The sequence below is a fragment of the Apiospora marii genome (genome assembly GCF_038362585.1).
Source record: "Apiospora marii strain CBS 49790 chromosome Unknown utg000007l_segment0_segment0, whole genome shotgun sequence".
Lineage (NCBI taxonomy): Eukaryota > Fungi > Ascomycota > Sordariomycetes > Amphisphaeriales > Apiosporaceae > Apiospora > Apiospora marii.
In genome coordinates, this window is record NW_027117379.1 from 1,160,972 (window position 1) to 1,180,739 (window position 19,768).

The following is a 19,768-nucleotide window of genomic DNA, read 5'->3' on the forward strand; positions in this document are numbered from 1 at the left end:
ATGGCGCTGCTGCAAATTCACCACGCTGGTTGGGGGTGAGGGGAACTGGAAGAACCTCACGGAGATGTACTGCCTTATGACCGTTCGGGTGTGGGTGCACTTACTGTCTTAAAATCCAGGCATGCGATATCACCTGTTTAGTCACGGGGAGGGCGTAATGTGATAAAGTTACCCGTTAAAACTATTTCGATGAACCTTTATACCACCCGAGACCCATGGCTGACCCGACGCGCACGAAGTGGTTGCGTCGCACTAGTACCTTCACAAATCGTAGGCTGCTATCCTCAAGCCCTCCCTTAGATGGACGAAATTTCATCATCAACCGAAACGCGACACGCAAGTATGATATCAGAGCGAACGAGTGAAACAACACCGAAATAATAATCCAGAACTAAGTGGTATCTAAAAACGGAAAAATAACACCAAAACTTCTCCCCTCGTGTCTCAATAACGGCTACTCGGCTGCGGAGATCGGGATCGGGATCGGGGCAAAGGCGCAGGCCTCTGCAGTAGCTGATCGGTATCACCACTTCGCATTTCACTATTCTTGTTGCTATTGTTGCCATAAATGGCGCTTCCGCCCGATGTAGGCCCCAAGTACGAATACGGAGGCGGGTCACTGAGTGTCATGATGCTGCTCGGGGCCGGGCTGGGACTGCGACTCCGCGGGAGCGGGATGGCGCTGGTTTGCTGGATGAGACCCGTGATGATCGGCTGCTGGCCCGGCGGTCGGGAGGAAAACCCTCCTCGGGGGTTATTATTATGTGAAGGGGAAGGGGGCGGCGGCGGCGCGTAGGTGGCGCCTGAGTAGCCCATAGGCTCGTATGGCGAGGTGCTGCTGCCGCCAAAGACGCGTGGTGTCTCCGAGGGCCAAGGTGTCATCCCCACGGAGTTATAGGTTGTGTTGTTATTGTTATGGCTGCCATCGCCTTCGTCGACCTTGGTGTATGCCCCGCCACCGCCGGCTCGGGACACTGGTCCGCTGTGGCCGCTTTGGCGACTGCTACCACCACGCTTCTTCTTCACCACCTCTAGGAGGAGCTTGAAGAGCCAGATGAAGATCCACAGGCCACTGGCTACGCAGAAAGCCTTCCATATGGCGTGCCAAGGGCGGAAAGACTTGCCCTCGCGTTGGTGTTTGCGTTCTGCATGGGTAAGTCAGCAGTCCCCTCACTTCATTTCCATTTCCCTTTTCATTCTATGCTTGTCAACATATGAAAGGGTGTGCATTGTTGTCCTCTCACCTTTGCGACAATAGTAGATGAGCGCGATTGTGAACAGCAGGGTGAAGATAGTGAAGTAGACGATCAGGAAGATGGCCCACCACGGCAGGTGAGACCCGCCGCCACCCCCGTGGTGATGGTTGCCGCCGCCCCCACCGCCGACGACCACGACACCGCCGCCCTTGGTGTTGCTACTGCTGCTGCTGCTCGTACTACTACCACCTTTACCGCCGCCGCCGCTGCTACTGCCTTTGCCGCCGCCACTGCTGCCACCATGGCCTCCTCCGCCCCCGCCGTGGCCGCCGCCCCCGCCCTTGGGCGACCGTCGCAACAGTGCCAACGAGACCATTTGCTTTGCTACGTTTGACGATGGAAATCTCGATGATGGCGACGATGTCTCCGGACTATTGATGTGGTGCAATTCAAACCACCGATGAAAGCTGATGTGGCGAAATTGCTGACAGTCACACGGGAGGGAAGACGCTTATTAGTCCGGTATTATATGTCCGGCTGTGTTTATTAAGAAACCAGGTCTGTCGTCCGCAGTTTCGTTCCTTAGTTTCTTTGTTGTAGGCTGTGAGTCAAGGTCAAGCAAGCGGCGTATTAATCAATTCATCAATTACTGTCGCGTTCGGAGTCCGTTGATGCTCACGGGGGAAGGCTTAGATACATGTAGCAAACTTGCATGGTGGGCAAAGGAGAGCGGAGAAGAGAAATAAACAGCCCGTGTCGGATGCGACAATCATCCAACTACATTATCGCGAAGGCAGCGAAGGCCTCCAACGCGGGGTGGTGCGTAGTAAGACAAACCCTTGGATACCGTTGAGGGATTCAATAGGCCGGGCTCAGCTTCATTCCTACAATGGTTTCTTGGCGGAATGCTGACTTTGGAGCAAGCAACAACTGCCTACCTACATATCCGTGAAATCCCTGTCTCCAACTTCGTGGCTGTTACCTCCCACCGCATGCGGGCGCGGGCGAAACAAAAGCGCACCAAACACCGCCGGTGTTTGTTTGTTGGTTGGGCTGAATAAGTATGTTTGGTTGAGTGTGTGTTGCGTCGCCGGAATGAGGGCGTGGCAGGGATACAGATACATGCAGCTACCGTAAGTATAAGCAATGTGTCGGCAAGGCACCTGCAGTCTTGGCAAGGCGTATTTCCACCGTATCTGAGCCTCTATCATGCTTTGAGAGCTTATTACTCCGCACTCCGTGCGTACATGGTTTATTACGTTTCTTGCATGCTCCTGTGTGGTCAGCCCTACGGACTATGACTTTTCTGTCTTAAGGTATATCATTATGTAGTGTGGAAAAAGAGACACTGCCTGCCTCGAGTTACATAGAAAGACATTTACCTACTATTGACTTCTGAGGCTGACGAGGGATGCCGAAACTACCTACTCAATCGAGACTTTTAGAGTTCAGATTCCATGCCCTTGGCGGGTGGTCGCCATTTCGAAAGGCAGCGAGTCATAGCCCCTGACCAGCCAGTGCGCTAGGCATTGCGGCTTATGAGAAACCTTACTTTGTTCTGACAACAACAATATCTTTTCATCGCATACAAACCCTATTATGGATGCATCAGGATCGGGGAAACTCATCCAACAGAAGCTCAACAGCTTGCTTCGGTGAACGGTGAGTGACGGAGCCTATCATGCCCCATGGCTGAACGAGTAAAATCACAATGAGCACAGTCGCATTTCGGAACTGCATGGGAGGCCGCTAATAGCGACGTGATGGCAAGGGCTAAACTCTAGGCCTGGATTAGATAGCTATGGCTACTATGGATCCCCTTGACCATGGTCTCACGGCTGAGATGCATCATGTCGATGAGCACCTCCTCGTTGGCCTCGAAGTCCATGCCCTTGGCCCGGGTCTTCAGCGAGTGCTGGCTGTCGAGGATCTTGAGCGCGACCTCCTTCCACGACAGCGTCGTGCCGGGGGGCACGGCCGACTTGGCCGCCACGGGCGCCGCCGCGACGTGCGTGCTGAGCAGCTTCCCGGCCTCCTTGCGCACGACGCCGTCGACGATGACCATCTCAATGTCGCTCGGGTTGCTGTGCAGCACGATGGCGGCCACGGGGTTCTCCGAGGCCGCCGCCAGCATGCTGGGGCTGTCCGTGTCGAACACCAACACATCGGCCTTCATGCCGACCTTCAGGCTGCCTACCTCGCCCTGCAGACCCGCGGCCCGAGCCCCGCCGAGCGTGCCCAGGTTGAAGACCTGCTCGGCGGCGAAGCCCGTGTCGCGCGACCACAGGCCCTGGGATGCGAACCACTCGCCGCGCTCAAATCGCGCTGCCTGGAGCATCATGCGCATTTGGCCCGGGATTCCCGGCACGCCCCAGCTGTGGCAGTCCACACCGAGACTGGCGTGGTCGTAGTGGTCAGGCCGCAGGGCCACGGGGAACAAGCCCATCTGCAGCTCCGTGTTGGGCGTGCTGGAGACGCAGGCACCCGACGCGCAGTACAGGTCGGCGTCGATGTCATGCGGCGACGTGGCGTGCGACAGCAGCACGTCAGGCCCCAGCAAGCCGTGGGAGTGCAGCACTTGGACCGCCGTCGGGCCGCCGCGCCCAGCCCCTGTGTTGGTGAGGGCGCCGCCGAGCGCGTGCGAGGTGATGACCTTGGCAGGGCGGCCTTGGGCCGGGTCGCGGAGGTCGGCGTAGAAGCGCTTCAGCACGTCGCCCGGCGCGTACAGGTTGTCGTTGGCGTAGCCCATGTGCACCCGGCCATCTCCACCCTCTCCGCCAGTGCCGCTACCGCCAAACGGCCCCGCTTTCGCGAGCGCCCGGTAGATCGACAGACTCTCCTCGGAGAAAGTGTCATCCTCCACCTTCAGCGGCGCAAGGGACACGAGGCGTCGTGCGGGCGTGAAACAGTACACGGCGCGCAGACCAGAGGAGACCAGAGCCTGGATTGCGGCTTGGGCTGTGGGGAAGACGACGATGATGAGCAATGAGCAAATGAAGTACCGCAAATGAAACGATCGTGTTTGAGTATCACGAGTGGAGGAAGTAGAGAGAGAAACTTGAAAGAAAAGAAGGGGCAGGTAGGTAACAAGTCACTTACGGTGATCAGGGGTCGGGTTACAGTGGGAGTGATCTACCACGGTGGTGGTCCCGGCGTCGATGGACTCGAGAGCACCGGCCAGCTCGCCCCAAAAGAGGTCCTCAGGACTCCAGAGGGTGGCAGTGAAATTGCCTCGGGGAATGTAGGGAACGAGGCCATGGTCGTCGTGAGCGCCCTTGTACTGGGTCTGCCACAGATGGCGATGGGTGTCGACGAAACCAGGGCTGATGATTTTGTCCCGACAATCCACGACTCGGGTGTTTACGGGACAGTCTTTGATCAGGTCCGGACCGATTCTCGAGATGAGTGAGTCGATGATTAGGAGGTCAGCTGTTGTGGGAGTGATGTGGTTCGACTCGTTGTGGAGCAGGAGCTTGCCTCCTTGTAGCAGGATGGCGGTTGATGGTGCCATTTTCAGCCTTTCTGAATCAGCCTCGATCGTGGGAAGCTAAGAATAAGGTGTGATAAGAGATCAGCACAGGATGCGGCTCGACGGTGCTATCAGAGATCGCCATCCTGGGAGGTGAGGCGATAGTGGTATTTATAGCCAGAAAGCACATTCCGATGCCTGAGTCCATCGGGAAAAGAAGGATGCAGAGCAGCTGTGGTTATCCACTCGACTGGCTTTGCCGCGATGCAACCAGCAGATTTCCTGGACGGTACGATGTCTGCATGGCAATCTGTTGGCTCGGCCGGGCGGCGTCAAGGCGACATTATCTAAGCTGATAGAAAAAAAGTCGCGTAACCCAGATGAATCGATTCGAGATTCCAGGGTCTCTCTTCTGTGACTCTTCTCATGTCGGCACGCAAGCCGTCCCTGGCCAACTCCACTTATACCCGCGATTCCTCCGGGCGCGCGCCACTACCACCTACCACTACTGCCACCCGCTCGGGTCTTGGTCTGTTCATTGTCACAAGACTTTTTTCTCTCTTTTTCTCTTCCTCGTAATAATTGGCAGCAGCGCCTGCAATTTTGCTTGATTATTATTAGATTACATGCAATCACTCCATGCCCCCTTTTGCCCTCCGTACAACGTCCTTAATCCAGCGACGAACAACAACAACACCACCTACCTCGGTGATAATTTGGCAATGTTCGCTGCGGTGCTGGACGGGTAGATAAGATAAGCAGACAAAGCGTACTCCCGAACGCCGATATTTCTTCAAAGCTCGTCGTGACCTGACCTGACCGGTTTCCCAGACGCCCAAGTCGGGCCTTCTCCATCATCCAACACTCAACTTCTCAGCCATGGCCCCGTCCGACGGCATGTTGTTTGTGGATTCCAGTGAGTTCCTTGTTAGAGAAACCAGAGAATCGAACACGGAAGAAACTCTGTTCGATGGCTCCCTCCGACGAAAAATGTGAATCTGTCGCGCATGTCCACCTATATTCGCCGGACCTTAATCGCGACACGGGCCAGGTTGCGATGAGGCCCAGTCATAACAGTCATGATTTGGATCCCGAATGGGATGACATGACAATTTGATTTGGTATCAGTGCTCGGGCTCGGCGGCTCACCCATTTGATTGATCCAATTGCCCAAGCCTCACTTTGTAAAGATTCATTTAAATACCGCCTGGCTGCGACCCAAGAAGGCGCTGGTCTTTTTGGCATTCCTCGGTATACTCAATTGTAGTCACAACTAGAAACAACCTTCCTGGCCTGCCCTCGAAACAACAAGCGCACCCCCGAAACTCTAAAAATACATACCTTACCTACTTACATATCACCTTAAAGTACCTCACCTCACATATACCTGCCTAAGCCCTACAGCTTCCTAGCTCAACAAGTACCTTAGTGGACACCCACCCGTCACCTTGGCACTTGTATATCTATCCCACGCCTACCCCCCCCCTCACCCACGAGAGACAACTTGGAAGACTCACCATCTGCTTCACTTATCTCTCTCTCTCTGCAACTCATACATCCGCACCATGCCTTGCCCCCAGCTCGTCCACCAGCTTCTCTATCGAGACTATGGCGCTGCCTCTCTCAACAGCAGCATCGGCGAGGCCATCCGAGCCAACGCCCGAGCTCAAGAGCTCGCAGCTGAGCTGGGATTCGACTCCCCTCCAGCTTCGCCCGTCATGTCCCCCATGACTCCTCCCCTGAGCGACACTGAGGACGAAGATGCTTCCGTGACCTCGTCGCCGCCCCGCCGGAAGAGGAAGCACGTACATATGCCAGAGGCTGAGGTAGGTTCGACCGGCTCCGAGCCAAAAGCCAACTCTCAACCACATGGCACATGAAAGTCTAACCTTCTCCTTCTACTATAGGGCTGCACCCCGTCCTGATCACAACAACGCAAGAATGTGACGTGCTTCCCAGTCTACACATGGGACACTGCACAAGATTACATCTTCACCACCGCTGCGACGCCGGCTTCCTCTCCAAGGAAAGAGCATGCCGGCACGGCCTTAAGATGGGCATCCATGAAGCCCATCCTCATATATTATGATGAACACATTTGGTTGGTCCATAACCTTCTGATGAGTGGTAAGTAGCCATTGCGCATTCAAGTCAACAGCCTCATTATCTTGATCAGTATTCTAACTATAGTCGTGCCAGCAGATAAAGGAGACATCAATCTAGTCGAGCAACACAAACGCCACCCAACTTCAATATCGTAGGGAGTCACTGCACAGACAGTCGCTCGCCTGTACGAGACGAGCTCAGCCAGCTAGCCTTCAGGTATCTTGTTGTCGCAACACCTCGATACGCATCCACGGTTTCACTTGGGTGCAGGAACTAGCTGGCAACATCCACTGTTGGCTATTTACAGTAGTCTCCCCAGGAGCGTTGAAACAATTCAGTATGGGGTAGACGTGTTCGGGGTCCATCTACTTGGGGTTGATCCAGACCCTTTGTGTGTCCTTCGTGCCGCCAGCTCCAGTCGGCCGGGCCACGTGCTGGCTCAAGCACCGAACCGTTGCGCCGCCAGCGATGGCACTGCTGAGGCTGAATGAGTGGTTGGCTGGGGTTTGATACATTTCAAGTTAGAGCCAAACATAGTAGAGGCGAATGTAACAAGAATATAAAAAGAATGCCCAGACTTTCTCCGAACCTGTCCTCATCAATTTGCAGCTCCACCAGCACACCTGCGCGAGTCAATTGCGGTGGGAGTTTTGTGACCCAGTGACTGACTGGGGTAATGTCGAAGTTTCATCGGGTAATTGGTCGCTTTGATCCGCATTGTTCTCAAAAGAGAAGGGATCTGTTATCTTGATCGCTGCAAGATCCATCTGTCATATCTCTTATTTTATCTTACCAATACTCCGTACTAAGACGTTTCTATCAGCTTGGCATCTTTGTGGTTAGGGCCACCACCGGCGGTATGCAGCATGGCGGAGGCACTTACACGATGGTGACCGGGGTGTCTAACCCTCTGGCTATAACACGCAACACGCCTGCAGCTCACCAATAGTCGCCCCTGTCAACCTGCGGCTTCTGCTCCGCGAAGATGCGTTGCTCGGCCAGCGTCCTAGCCCTCGCGGCTGCGACAATCATCTACGCCGGACCCGTCGCCAAGATTCGTCGGTAGCAGCACCATGGCAATCATCTGTTCGACCATCGTGCGGCCAGACGGGAACCGGGGCTTCTGGGTACGGCGATGAGACTCCTGGGTCTTGATGGCACATAACTCTGACGCCTCGATTCGGTGCGGAAGCTCCTAAACGAGGCCACCGACCCGGTCTTGAAGCTTGACATTCTCGACAGGGGGGGGGGTTTTTTTTCTTAGCCCACGACGGCATCGCCCACGAGCCCCGAGCAGGTCCAGTCCGTGGTGCGCGACGCCCCTGGCACCCAACCACCCGACCTCAACAAGGCCGCCGCCAAGCACATCGATGCCGGGATGGGGGGTCGCCAACCTGAATCCTTCGCGGTCAAACATGGAGACGGGGGAGAACAGCTCTAACCCTACCGAGCCCAGTGGTGCGACCGGCCATCTACCACCGCGCCGATCCCCGCGACGCCCCTTCTTCTCTCCCCGCGGCGCGCCCTCTGCATCCCCACGGGTTTCACCTACGGCGCGAAGCCGCCCGTCATCTTCATCCCCGGGACGGAACGGGGCTCGTACGGCGGCGGCGATCGGCTACGTGTCCGCCATTTGTGCGCTGCCGGTGGTAACCACAACGTCAGCCTGACTTAAGTACCTGGTCGCAGGGCGGGTTGGGGGTCCCTCCCAGTGGGCCCTGACGTTCTGGCCGTCAACCCGCGCCAGGGTCCCCAACCTGCTCGCCGTCGCCGCCGACTTCCGGGGCACCACAGTCGTGGTCCTGCTCTGCGTCTCCGTGGCCGCCGGCGTGGCGCCGGGCCTACTCTGCGACCCGGCCGCCAAGCAGCAGACCTACGACTCCGGAGTCGTCTCGGCGCTGCGCCGGCACGGCGGCGGCAGCGCCTGGGGTGCCCACGACGTCGCTCTACTCGGACTTCCTGAACGAGATAATGCAGCCGCAGTAGGGCGCCGGCGCCTCGGCGTACCTCGGTGACGAGCGTGGAGTGGGCGTCGCTGGTGCTGTTTCCTTTTGCAGCGGCTGTGCCCGCCGCTTCTATGTGAACGAGTGGACAGCTGGTCGGTTTTGGGCTACATTTTTCCAAAATCAACTGTGGGAAACTGGCTGAAATGGAGTGTTAAGACGTGGGCCTCAAACACGAAGTCCTCAATTGAAAAGGGGGTGTGCAGAGGGTTGTCCCTGAGGGTCGTCTCGGCAAGTTGGTGTAGGAGAGACCCCAGCATGCACCATCTGCCTTTGACCAGTAATGTGCTCTCGCTGCCGCACTCTGTTGCGTGTGTTACGCGTATCATCACCAACTTCGTATTATCTTGAAATACTAATAGCATGTTACTAGCTGTCAATCTTATTCATTTTACATGGGATTACATGTTCACATAATGCTATGCCAGAAGCCCCGAGAGTCGTCATAAAGGGGCATAGAACCCGAAAGGCAAGTCGTAGCCTCATGAACGGACAGACATCAGACGTGTCTGTGGATATACAAAACGCATATACATCTATGCATACGCAGAATGCCTCGCTCCCTTGCGATCCCATAAGAGGTATGCTTGCAAGGACTTACTTGGTCGCCTTCATCAGATGTCCGCTGACAAAGGTTGACGCATTCACGAAGAATGTATCCCACCGAGCAAAAGCTTCCTGGGAACAAAGGACCATCTGGAGCAGGGGCCGAGGGGATACCAACTGTCGTCTCTCACGTAGCAGAGGCCTTTAGTTGCGGTCATACCTCGATTTTCATATTGGCCCGTTCGGGTTCATTGTATGACCCCAATACCCAGGTAACTAAGCCTTGAACCAACGAACATTCGTTTGGACCCAGCCGGCGCATTGAAATTTATACTTACCCAGCTATCCAGTTCAGAACCAAAAGGGCGCCAAGGCCAGCCACGAAACCCGGGGCTAGACAGAAATAGGGGCAACCTTGGTCATAGGTGTTGAACGCTCACGCTTCCCCTCTACCCACGTTGTAACATATGCTAGTTCGACCCCCCCTCTCGGTAACCGTTTTAGAGCAACAAAGTTGGACCAACCCACACAAGATAGCACATCATCCCAAGTAGCCAAGTCCTCGCTACACTTGGAGGGGCCGGTATGCGCATCCTCTCAGTGGTCGAGGATGGAATCCCAGGTCCTGCTTCTTTTGGCAGCAGATCCGACCGCTGCCGCACTTGCCCACAATAAGAGGAAAAAGCCATGTGACAGGAAAGAGGCGCGCGGGCGTGGCTATGTCAAGTACACCGTCCGCGTGCCCTAACGTGTTTGGGTAGGACCATGTAGCGGGAATGCGCACAAGCACGTGGCAGAAGCGATTGAGTTTACCGCTGCGAAGGGAAATCCGGGGTACGAACGAAACGAAACGAAGAGCCAGCGAGCGAGCGAGCGAGCGAACGAACGGACCGACAGACGGGTAGGCAGGTCAAACAGCGCCATACTTTCTTGACCTAAACCAAAACCCAAAAACCCAAAAACCCAGACCGCCAGGATCAGTCACGGGGGCGTTCGTGCGGCTCTTCCGCTTCGATCGACCGAGCGAGAGCGACTACTGAACTAGATTTGTCGTTTGTCAGTTTTAACCAAGCTGTCCATTCGCCAAGGGGCGGCAGCTACGGTAGGTACCTCTTGTCCTGCGACGCCCCCTTTTCCAACGCCCGTCCAGTCTTTGCGTTTGCGTTTGCGTTTGCATATGAGCCGCATATGCACCCCCACCTTGTCATCCATCCTCTGTTGAGCCGCGGCGTAGTAGATCAACGGATCAAACGCCACACGCCGCCAGCCAGTCCGTTCGCGAGAGCAAACGATGGCGTTGTACCTTAAGGTGATGCAAGTCACAGCGCATGCTAGAGAGGATGAAGATTGGCATGCCACCCCACGGCCGGCTACCCCAACTTCTGCTAGCGCATTGTAGGCTGTCGGGTCTTTTACAGCATTTGCGTCAGGAGAGACATGTTTAATTTGCAAGCCAGAGAGATGGATCTACGTGGGCATGTGTGTATGATGTACAGATGGCAGATTTGTCAATGCTTCTTGTCACACTTCTCGACTTCGTTATCAATCAATGTCTTGAACCAAGGTACGTTCCGTGTGTCTGCCCTCTCCATCTACCCTGGAGCCCGCCCCTTGCGCGACACTAGCCAACCTCGGGAGCCGCATGCACACTAACACCGCAAGATTCCTTTAATGGGCCGACCGGCTGCTTCCAGGGCCGACCTTGGAGGAGGGAAACAACGGAAGAAAGAAGCAAAGGAGGGGGAAAACAGATACCCCAACCCGACGAATCGAACCCCTGGCATCCGCTCCACTGGGAGCCACAGACCCAAGCCGTTGGAAACCAACCTGCAGCTCCCCTCACAAACCACACCACCCCTCCTCATGCTGCAAGATAGTAGTTAGTGGTAGTATCCCAGGGGTGTGTGTGGTCGGGGGAAAATCATAGGAATCCCTTGCTAGCGAGGCTACCTGCGCACTATTGATCGCTGTGTATGTATCATTCCATGCTTGGTGCAGCTGCGCTACTGCTCCAAATACCGTCCAATAGTCGTGTGAAAACGTCCCGTAAATAGTACAAGGAGGTAACTACTCTCTGCATTCAATTCCTGCAGGGTAAGGGTATCGATTACATGCATCTTGCTTGCTGACCCTGTGACCCCTCCTCGGGAGCTTGCCAGGGGCTAAGGAAAACAGGGCGACTGAGACGGCCCTGGTCTGACTTGTCTATCATTACATGGGCTGAACAGTGTTCTAATTGGAGAAATGATGTAATCATGATGAGAATGGCTGACTGCTTCGGAATGAGGGAGAGACAAGACAACAATGGTTTCTGCTCGAAAGCGCGGGTTTTTTTCTCTCTCTCTTTGTTGGACAATAAATACATATAGCCGGGTCTCTGCCCCTGACGGACGGCATCTCGGAATCTCATAACTCTCGCACATGCTGATTATCGTAAGGACGCATCACACAACGTAAAATATCAACAGCACCTCCCACAAAAGCAGATCGAAAAAGCCACTGCCGACAATAAATGCAACCATGTCTATCCCTCAATCCGATACCGAACGACTTCCGCAACTGCTTTTTCTGGTATCTCCCCCAATCCACGAAAGAAAAATGGCAATGTCGGACGCGAGCCTCAACCGCAAACAAAATGCAACCGTTCCGTCTATTTGCACAACCCAAATCAAAAACCAAAACATAGAAAGAAGCTCAAGCAACTTGCACCACTACCACCGTAACGAGAACCGCCTCACCAAGGTCGACTGCAAGCTGAACATTGCTGCGCAAAGTAACAACAAAACAGGGTCGACAAAATGCGACCAGGTATCAGTCACAACGCTGAGCAGATGATCGATGTACACTACAGACAGACGCCTGGCAATCTACTCATCGTCACGCTTCTCAGCCTTGCGAATCCTCTCGCTCCACTTCCTCTTGCCAACGCGGGTCTCAAAGTGAGGAGCCACGGCTTTGACGTCCTGCATGACCGTCTCAATAGCAGTACGGGTTTTGTTGCGATAGCAGTCCACTATTCAAGTAAGTTAGGTCTGGGTACCAAGAGGGCGAAGGGAGGTGGCCAGGTATGCTTACAGGCTCTCTGCAGGAAGATGGTTCTGCCCGAAAAGACACGGCTCTGCAACCAGGCCATACGATAACCGAGGTCGTTCAGCCGGACCTCCTTGCCACGGGTGTTCTTGCGGGTTCGAGGAATGGCCACTTCACCGTCGGATCCATCGGACATGGGCACCTTTACCATGGAACGGCCTCTGCCATTGTTGCCACGAGATCGGCCGGTACGGCCTCCCTCGACCTCGACCTCGTCATCGCTCAGATCCTCCTGGAAGAACTGGCTGCCGGTGGCGCTCGGAGGGGGGCTTTGCATCTCGCGCGGGAAGTAGCTGCGAGGGAACACCGAAGAGCTTTTGCGGAAAGAGTCGGGGATCTCCTTGGTATCGACACTCTCCAGCGTGACGCGAACGCGCAAGCGGCAGCCACGTTTGTTGTCTTCGACCAGAATGAACTTACGCTTCTTGGCTTCCGGGATATCGGGGAAGAGACCCTCGGGGTTCTCGTCCTCGTCCCTGGTGTTGCGGGCAGCGATGGCTCCTCCGTGGTGGGAGGCACCGCCGATCCCATCATGAATTGGAGGCATGGACGAGCCAGAAGCAGAGTTGCTAGGGTAGGGTTGAGGATAACCGTTAAAGACCTGGGCGGGTCGGACGTCATCCGAGGCTCCAGAACCCGGTCCGGTAGGGGCCTGGTGGTGGTGGTGGTGGGCCTCGTCCATATATTCGCCGTCCCCTGTTCACACAACAGCGGATTAGCCAGGGACCAGAACCACAGCCGTGGAAATCAGCAGGGGGGGGGTAAAATCAGTGTGAAGCGAGGGGTTCAAATGCAACAACCAATCATTTCGGGCCAATTTGGGGATCCTGCCGCAAAAACGCAGTCGCAATACAAGGAGGTGTACAGGAGTGGTGGGTGCCAAAGGTAACAGGTATAAGGTATGTTGTGTGTGCAGTGGGTGCGAAATAATGCAATGCCATGCAACTTTTGCCAGCAGACAAATGACGACTACTGGTTCGCCGCGAACCCTTACTAGGGACTAAACAGTGCAGCGGAACCAACTAGATAATGTACAGAGCAGTTCCAGTTTCCTTCCAGTAAAAGACCCCCCTATGCGCGCCTTGCGGTCATCTGCCGCTATATAACAAGAAAGTGACGAAGCAACCGGTCCAAAAGAATTCCAAACGCACAAAAAGGTATAGTGATGATGGAGGTATCATGTAATTGCACAGTAACGACAACAACGACGACGCATCAATCACATTTGGTGAAACATACCGACTTCATCTCCACCCTGACCGTTACCGTCCTGATGATGGTGGTGCATGCCCGGACCCATGCCACTCATGCCAGGCTTCCCCATGGAGGAGTTATTACCGGGGCCCATGGAGCCAGGGGCCGGGATCCCTGCCGGACCACTAGGACCAGACATGTGCGCTGGGTGAGGTGTCGAAACCGCCTTGCGATTGTTCATCTTCGCCATGCGCCGCACGCGTCGGCTTCGTAGTCGCGGGTCCTGGTTGCTGTTGCGCCAGCTATCGACTGCCCGCTGGATAAGGCCTCTCTTGCCGCGCAGGCAGGGGTTTAGTTGGGCGAGCGCCCAGCCCACCGTGTTGCACTCGGTCTCGTACTGCAGCCGGTTGCCGCGGTATTGGTCCTTGGGGCAGCATGCACGAGGGTAAACGCAGTTTTCCGTCTTGAAATCGCTTGCAAGCTCATCCGTGTTGACCGACTCCACATCGCACCGAATGGTGTACTCCATCTTGACGCGGTCTCGAGAGTATTCGAACGCGATCCATTGGACGCCATTGTTGTCTTGCCTGACCACCAGAGGTGTCGTTGCCGGTATGGGGCCCGGCGCCGCGTTGTTATTAACACCGGGCGTGGAGCCCGTCGGCGTTGACAGCGGGGGAGCGCCATTTTGGCTGTGTTGTGGCGTGCCTAATGGGCCCGATGAAGGTCTTTGCAATTGCGGCACTTGCGGTTCCATTTTGGTGTGGCGAGGGCTCCCTGTCATCCCCGGTTGCGCATGCTGGTTTGCGTGCTGCGTCATCGGGTGCTGTGATGCCTGAGACATCATCATGCTATTTTGCGATGCCATTGACGGATGAGGTTGCTGGGCATGTTGCTGGTATGGCGAAGGAGCTGCCGGCTGGGGCATTGACGGATATTGCGACTGCTGCGTGCTATAGTACATGGACTGCTGATGCAGCTGCGACGGGGGTTGCGCGTACATGCTGCGGTGCTGATCGTGGCCCGAAGGAGAGGCGACAGAAGCTGGAGAATTTGACTGCGGCGTATGATATGAAGACATCGGCGGATAGGGTCTAGGCATCTGCGTTGCGGCCATCATCTCGGAAGTGTCTGAGATTTCCAGTCAGTTCACCGTTGTTAAACGCGTCAATTCGGGTCGCGTCTGAGGACAGGGGGATAAAAGTTGTTCGACTCACCTGCGGATGTGTATCCGCTAGTCGCGCCTGGAGTGCTGTAGGGACTCGGATGATGGTAGTAAGGCAGACCGTCCTGCGCGTGCTGCTGGGCACTAGGAGCCTGAGCGGTGGACTGGTAGGCCGGTTGAATCGAGTGCGTGGAAGAGTATGCAGACGGGTGCTGCTGTTGCGACTGCGGAGGGGGCGCCTGATGGTGTTGATGAACGATGCTCGAGGGTCGAGGATGCTGCAAGTGTTGGGGAGGCGCCGGACCCTGCGAGTGGTGGGGGTGATGCTGCATAGAGGAGACACCCATTAGTACGAACTTTGATGCGTCAAAGCCAAACAACGACAACCATGGAAAGTAAAGAAGTAAGTAGGACGCGTCGATGTTTTATTTTTTTTCCCTTGACACTGTCAAAGTCTGGGGAACCTTATTCTCTATCCCCTGCGACGAGGTTCAACGGGTGAGGCGTGCCTGGACGAGGGGGGGTGCCAGTCACGGATTATATGACCAGGGCATGCATACAGTACAGTACCACTACCAGCTCCAGAAATAATAAGAGGCCAAGAGAGCAGAGGGAGAATAAAAGCGGTACCAATGGATAAGCCCTGTCAGACACCTTCTCTCCTTGGAAAGAACAAGTGGATTAGGAATCGGAAGGAGAACCCGACAATCGAAGGTTTACCGACTGGGTAACTCCTTCCAAGTTTATTTGAGACGCGACAACAACAATGTCCTCGAGCTCACCGGAAAAGGTAACAGACTGGGTCCGACAGGGGAGCATAGAAGAAAAAAATTGGACAAGAGATTTTGGAGATCGGAGCGAGGGTGCTCGAAAGGTGACAATGAAAGGGGGGGGACAGGGCAGTGTCAACAGATATGTGAGAGGTATGGGTATGGTTAAGGTGAGAGGGCAAGGTATGGATTGAGGAAGGTAAGGATGTAGATTACAGATGAGGCTAAGGCATGAGGTCGGATTTGTATGAAGGTACGTCCCAGAATCACTGATTCCAAAGATATAGCAGGGACGATATTACTGCTTTGTTTGGTACGGCGAATGGCCGTGCAATGCCTGTCACAGAAATATAAGGGCATGGGTTTAGGGAAGGCGTAGGGGAGGGGGGGCGTGGGTGTGCCGTGTCGAGAATGCGTGTGGAAAAGAATTGCTGAGGACTTTCTCTCGCACTCCCACGGTGGAGCTGCAGGATGGAGGGAGGGGTGCGCCGATGAAAAGGTACATGAAGCGTGGGACAGCGCATGGAAGAAACGTGACAGGGGTGGCGAGGAGACGATGCAAATTAGATGAAGTGACCAATGGGTACACGTTGGAGCGAGCCTGACGAGGGCTTGATTGCCCAATAGGGTATCTTGGGCCCGGGGCTAGCCAGCGACGGGGGTTGCAGTCTTGTGCAGTCCTGTGTGCAGGGGAGCTGCTCTTTGGCGAACCAGCTAGAAGTAAGGCGGTGTGGGACGAGGGTCCGGCTCGAGATACTTGTCAAGCCAGCCTGCTGCCGCGTGATGGCCCAAGTACCCCGAGAAGTAGGTACGGCGAGTACAAAGCTTGACGCACTTTCAAGGTTGTTCGCGGGCGTACTGGCCTGAGGGTTTTCGAGGATAGCAGGCAAACAAACAACTTGGAAGCATGAATGCGCTCAACATAACTCTCTGAAGCCTACACCACCGCCCATCATCCGCCTTCATCGCGCCCGGAGGCTGTAACAATTCAGACCAAAGATTCGCGCTCGTTTTGCAGTCGAACCCAGTGCGAAACGTTGCGAGGCAACTCCTGCAAATCTGAATCAAGATGATGGGCGGTGGTGAAGGCCATCCGTCATTGGTGCCCCACCCTCGAGACCGACAGCTTCGTCCACCAATCACTTGGTCTTCCGCCGTCGTCACATCTGCCCACGAGGTACTTTACTAGCCGTACCGGGACAGAGAGAGACAGAGCCAGCAAAGGACCTCGAGGTTTTTTTTATTCCTCTGGTCGCGGTGAAGGGCTTCTTCAGGGTCTAGCCTAGCGGATTCCAGCAGTACCATCGCTGTCCAGACTCGCGCGCAATCTGGGAAGAAGCAGTAACTGTCAAGAAACAGCTCGTGACGTCTCTTCCTGGCTGCGCCCGTGACTGATCAAGACTTGGCTGGCATTGGACTTTTCTCCGCATGCCCACTGCCTCCGTTGCCTGCCGATTGATGCATGGCAGGCGATCTGCTGTACGGCCGGCATCTGTTTCGCACTTGCGCCGACAGAGGCAACTCACTCGATCCCATCAACTCTGATGGTTTCCCGTCGGAGCCCTCAGCCATTGAAGATTACAGTGTGGCTAGTGCTACTGCTGCAGCGTAATTGCGAATCAACGGATGCTGAGATGTCCTGCACTAAAGGCGCGTTCCACTTGGAAGGGGGCCTCGGACGTTGCAGGCACGTCAGCAGCATCCATCCATCTATCCCACCACTGCGCGGAAGAGGGTGAGGGCGAGTGGGGTGCCCATGGCCCAAATTTGCATCGCTGCTCTTGACCGTTCAACTCCGCTTGGCACGCTAAGGCAGCCCACACATGCCCTGTTCCAGAGCATGTATCCCCCGGTCTTTTGTGAAACAAGATCGGCCCCCTTGAATTCCCTTTTGACGACTCCGGGCAAGGTCAGGCTTGCGACAAGGTAGCCAAACTTCTGGAAGCGATAGAAAAGATCGTTCCATGGCTGTTGTGATCCCAATGAAGCCCGGTCGAAGTCGGGCTGCAAGGGCACTCCTTGACATGCACATTTCTTTGCCGCACTTGAGGCTGAAATGTTTGGTTGAGATGGCCCGCGAGGCCACCACTCGAAGATTGTCCAAGTAAAGGCGGAAGCACTCCAAGAAAATCATGACGCGAGGTTGTAGTAAGAATTATTGAGTACTCACGGGGTCGTTCGTATGCTCGTCCTTCACATAAGGATGGGGGGTATGCCGGTGTTGCACCATTTTCATCAGCATTGCCTAAGGCCGGATTGGGCGTATGTGGTTCTTCTTTCGTTGCCTGCCAGCTCGAAAACTTCGTCAGCACGCGATTCTATCAATTTTCGCCAGGACAACGATGATCCATGAAACTTGGAAGCGCAGTCTTCCCCGCTGGCCTCATCTCGGGACAGCCGTTGCAGAAAGGCCAGCGATGGCAGATGCAGGCGACGACTGGGCACGGGTTGCCGGACCACCCTAGACGCTTAGTTGCCGTGCTTTCGACTACTGTCGCCAGGCTGACCTGACATCAACTTGTCACGCGCCTGTGCGCAGAGACAAACTAGCGACATAATGCTGATGCAATGCGCTTCTGATAGAGTTTAGCAAGAATGTTCAGAACTTACTTTGACGCGAGTCTAGACTCTGGCGGGGGAGCTTAATTCAAAGACACTGCAATCCTTGTCGGCGTTGCGGCGGGATATGTTCTTGAGGGAACAACGTTCAAGTCTCTGCCATCACACATGTCAGTTTCGAGGTGCTGATGGTAATAATAGTATTGCCTTCAAACGCTGGAGTGGGGACCCATCGCCGTGTGGTCCAACGACACCCATTCGTGTCTCAGCAAGTGAAAGCGATAAAAATAGACCCCTGCATAGATACCAGGTGCACAAGGAAGGAGGCAAGTAGGATGATCAGGCTCGGCGTGGTTGGTGATGGGAATTACCCATTGCGAGTGATTGATAAATGCTTGACACTGAAGCGTCGCATGTATATCGCCTTGCGCACTCGGGCAGGCTATACTTGCTGCAGATGGGGCTGATATCTTTGATGTTATATTGAATGTGCTTACTTGATTGGAAAAGAGAGGACGAAGAAAAAAGAATAAGCTCTCTTGCAGCCGGGATCTCCTAGTTCGTACGGAAACAACCCGTTCCAAATGCAGCTGTGTTTGCCTGATGCGCGGCCGAGGAATTCCTTGGAGTTCAAGAAAGCAAACGTGCAGTGATGAAATCAGCTTGCCGAGTCGTGGTTTCGCACTTTGCTTCTTCCTTGGCGGGTTGGAACTCGGGCAGCAGGTGTGGACTGTAGATGCGCTCAATGCCGTATGTTTCAGTCGTCAAACCAGTCTGATAATCTATCAATCGCAAGTTTATGCTTCCGGGTTTGGATAGACAGAATAGACAACGTGGGCCCTATTGACCTCGTTAGTACTTGCTTAGTGTGCGTGCTTGTCCAGCGCCAGCCGGGATAATGGATGGGACGATCGCGCTTCTTCGAAGCGCGGCAGAATTTAGGATGAGATAGATGCATACTGGAGAGTCGAGCTAGGATGATGTAGCGAAAGTCGGGAGAATAGGTCCAGATGACGCGAGCTTGCAGGGCGTCATGCGGGTAGGGTGCCAGGGAACAGAACACCTTGGGGGGGAAGAATATGTATGTATGAATGAGGTGCTGTGATGGAGACGGGTCTCTTTGGAAAGTTGACAAGGTCTGGTATATACATGTACAGAGAGCAAAGTGCTGATTAAGAGAAAACAGACTGCGAGCCCCTGCAGCCCACAGCATGCAGCAAATGCTGGTTTTTATTAAGGGGAGGGATAGAATGGTCCCATCACAATGGTAAAGGCCGTGGCAACTTGCAAGGGTGTGTGTGTGTGCACACTATCCCGATGAGGACTTGGGATAAGATACCGGGTAAATGTTGTATCTCGGGTGGGCAGCGAATGTATAACGGTATTGCCACCATGACCTCCAAGGCAGCAGAACGATGGGAATACTAGATACAGCCGGATTTGCACCGTCAAGGAACGTCAACGGGGTTACGGAAGCCTCAAGAAGGCACTACCACGAGACATGAGACCGGGCAATGTGTTTATCTATCAGGTTTCCCTTAGAGAACTACCTACTTCTCAAGCAAGCCGTTGGTGTGTCTACGTAAGTTGGCGTTTTCAGGTATTCGATGCCCTGATGAGATATGTGACCCGTACTGTGTACATGGCCTGCGCAATTTCCAACAGGTCTG

General features: G+C 54.8%; 5 protein-coding genes across 5 annotated transcripts; 2 read left to right on the forward strand and 3 right to left on the reverse strand.

The window, feature by feature from the left end:
* Positions 1 to 444: 444 nt before the first annotated feature.
* PG985_010749 (uncharacterized protein) lies at positions 445 to 1,572 on the reverse strand (the record flags this gene model as incomplete). The annotated part of the gene is made up of 2 exons (XM_066830516.1): positions 445 to 1,145; positions 1,245 to 1,572. The coding sequence occupies 2 exons, from the start codon at positions 1,570 to 1,572 to the stop codon at positions 445 to 447; spliced, it is 1,029 nt and encodes a 342-aa protein (XP_066681198.1).
* Positions 1,573 to 2,976: 1,404 nt separating this feature from the next.
* Positions 2,977 to 4,707, reverse strand: PG985_010750 (uncharacterized protein; the record flags this gene model as incomplete). The annotated part of the gene is made up of 2 exons (XM_066830517.1): positions 2,977 to 4,154; positions 4,296 to 4,707. 2 exons carry the CDS (start codon positions 4,705 to 4,707, stop codon positions 2,977 to 2,979), a joined length of 1,590 nt encoding a protein of 529 aa, XP_066681199.1.
* Positions 4,708 to 6,230: 1,523 nt separating this feature from the next.
* On the forward strand, positions 6,231 to 6,590 carry PG985_010751 (uncharacterized protein; the record flags this gene model as incomplete). Its single annotated transcript, XM_066830518.1, has 2 exons — positions 6,231 to 6,491; positions 6,573 to 6,590. 2 exons carry the CDS (start codon positions 6,231 to 6,233, stop codon positions 6,588 to 6,590), a joined length of 279 nt encoding a protein of 92 aa, XP_066681200.1.
* Positions 6,591 to 7,844: 1,254 nt separating this feature from the next.
* Positions 7,845 to 8,786, forward strand: PG985_010752 (lipase; the record flags this gene model as incomplete). Its single annotated transcript, XM_066830519.1, is given in 4 exon segments — positions 7,845 to 7,898; positions 8,036 to 8,179; positions 8,228 to 8,431; positions 8,448 to 8,786. The coding sequence occupies 4 exon segments, from the start codon at positions 7,845 to 7,847 to the stop codon at positions 8,784 to 8,786; spliced, it is 741 nt and encodes a 246-aa protein (XP_066681201.1).
* A 3,401-nt stretch (positions 8,787 to 12,187) lies between these two features.
* PG985_010753 (uncharacterized protein) lies at positions 12,188 to 15,116 on the reverse strand (the record flags this gene model as incomplete). The annotated part of the gene is made up of 4 exons (XM_066830520.1): positions 12,188 to 12,333; positions 12,396 to 13,106; positions 13,650 to 14,735; positions 14,822 to 15,116. 4 exons carry the CDS (start codon positions 15,114 to 15,116, stop codon positions 12,188 to 12,190), a joined length of 2,238 nt encoding a protein of 745 aa, XP_066681202.1.
* Between the last annotated feature and the right edge of the window lie 4,652 nt (positions 15,117 to 19,768).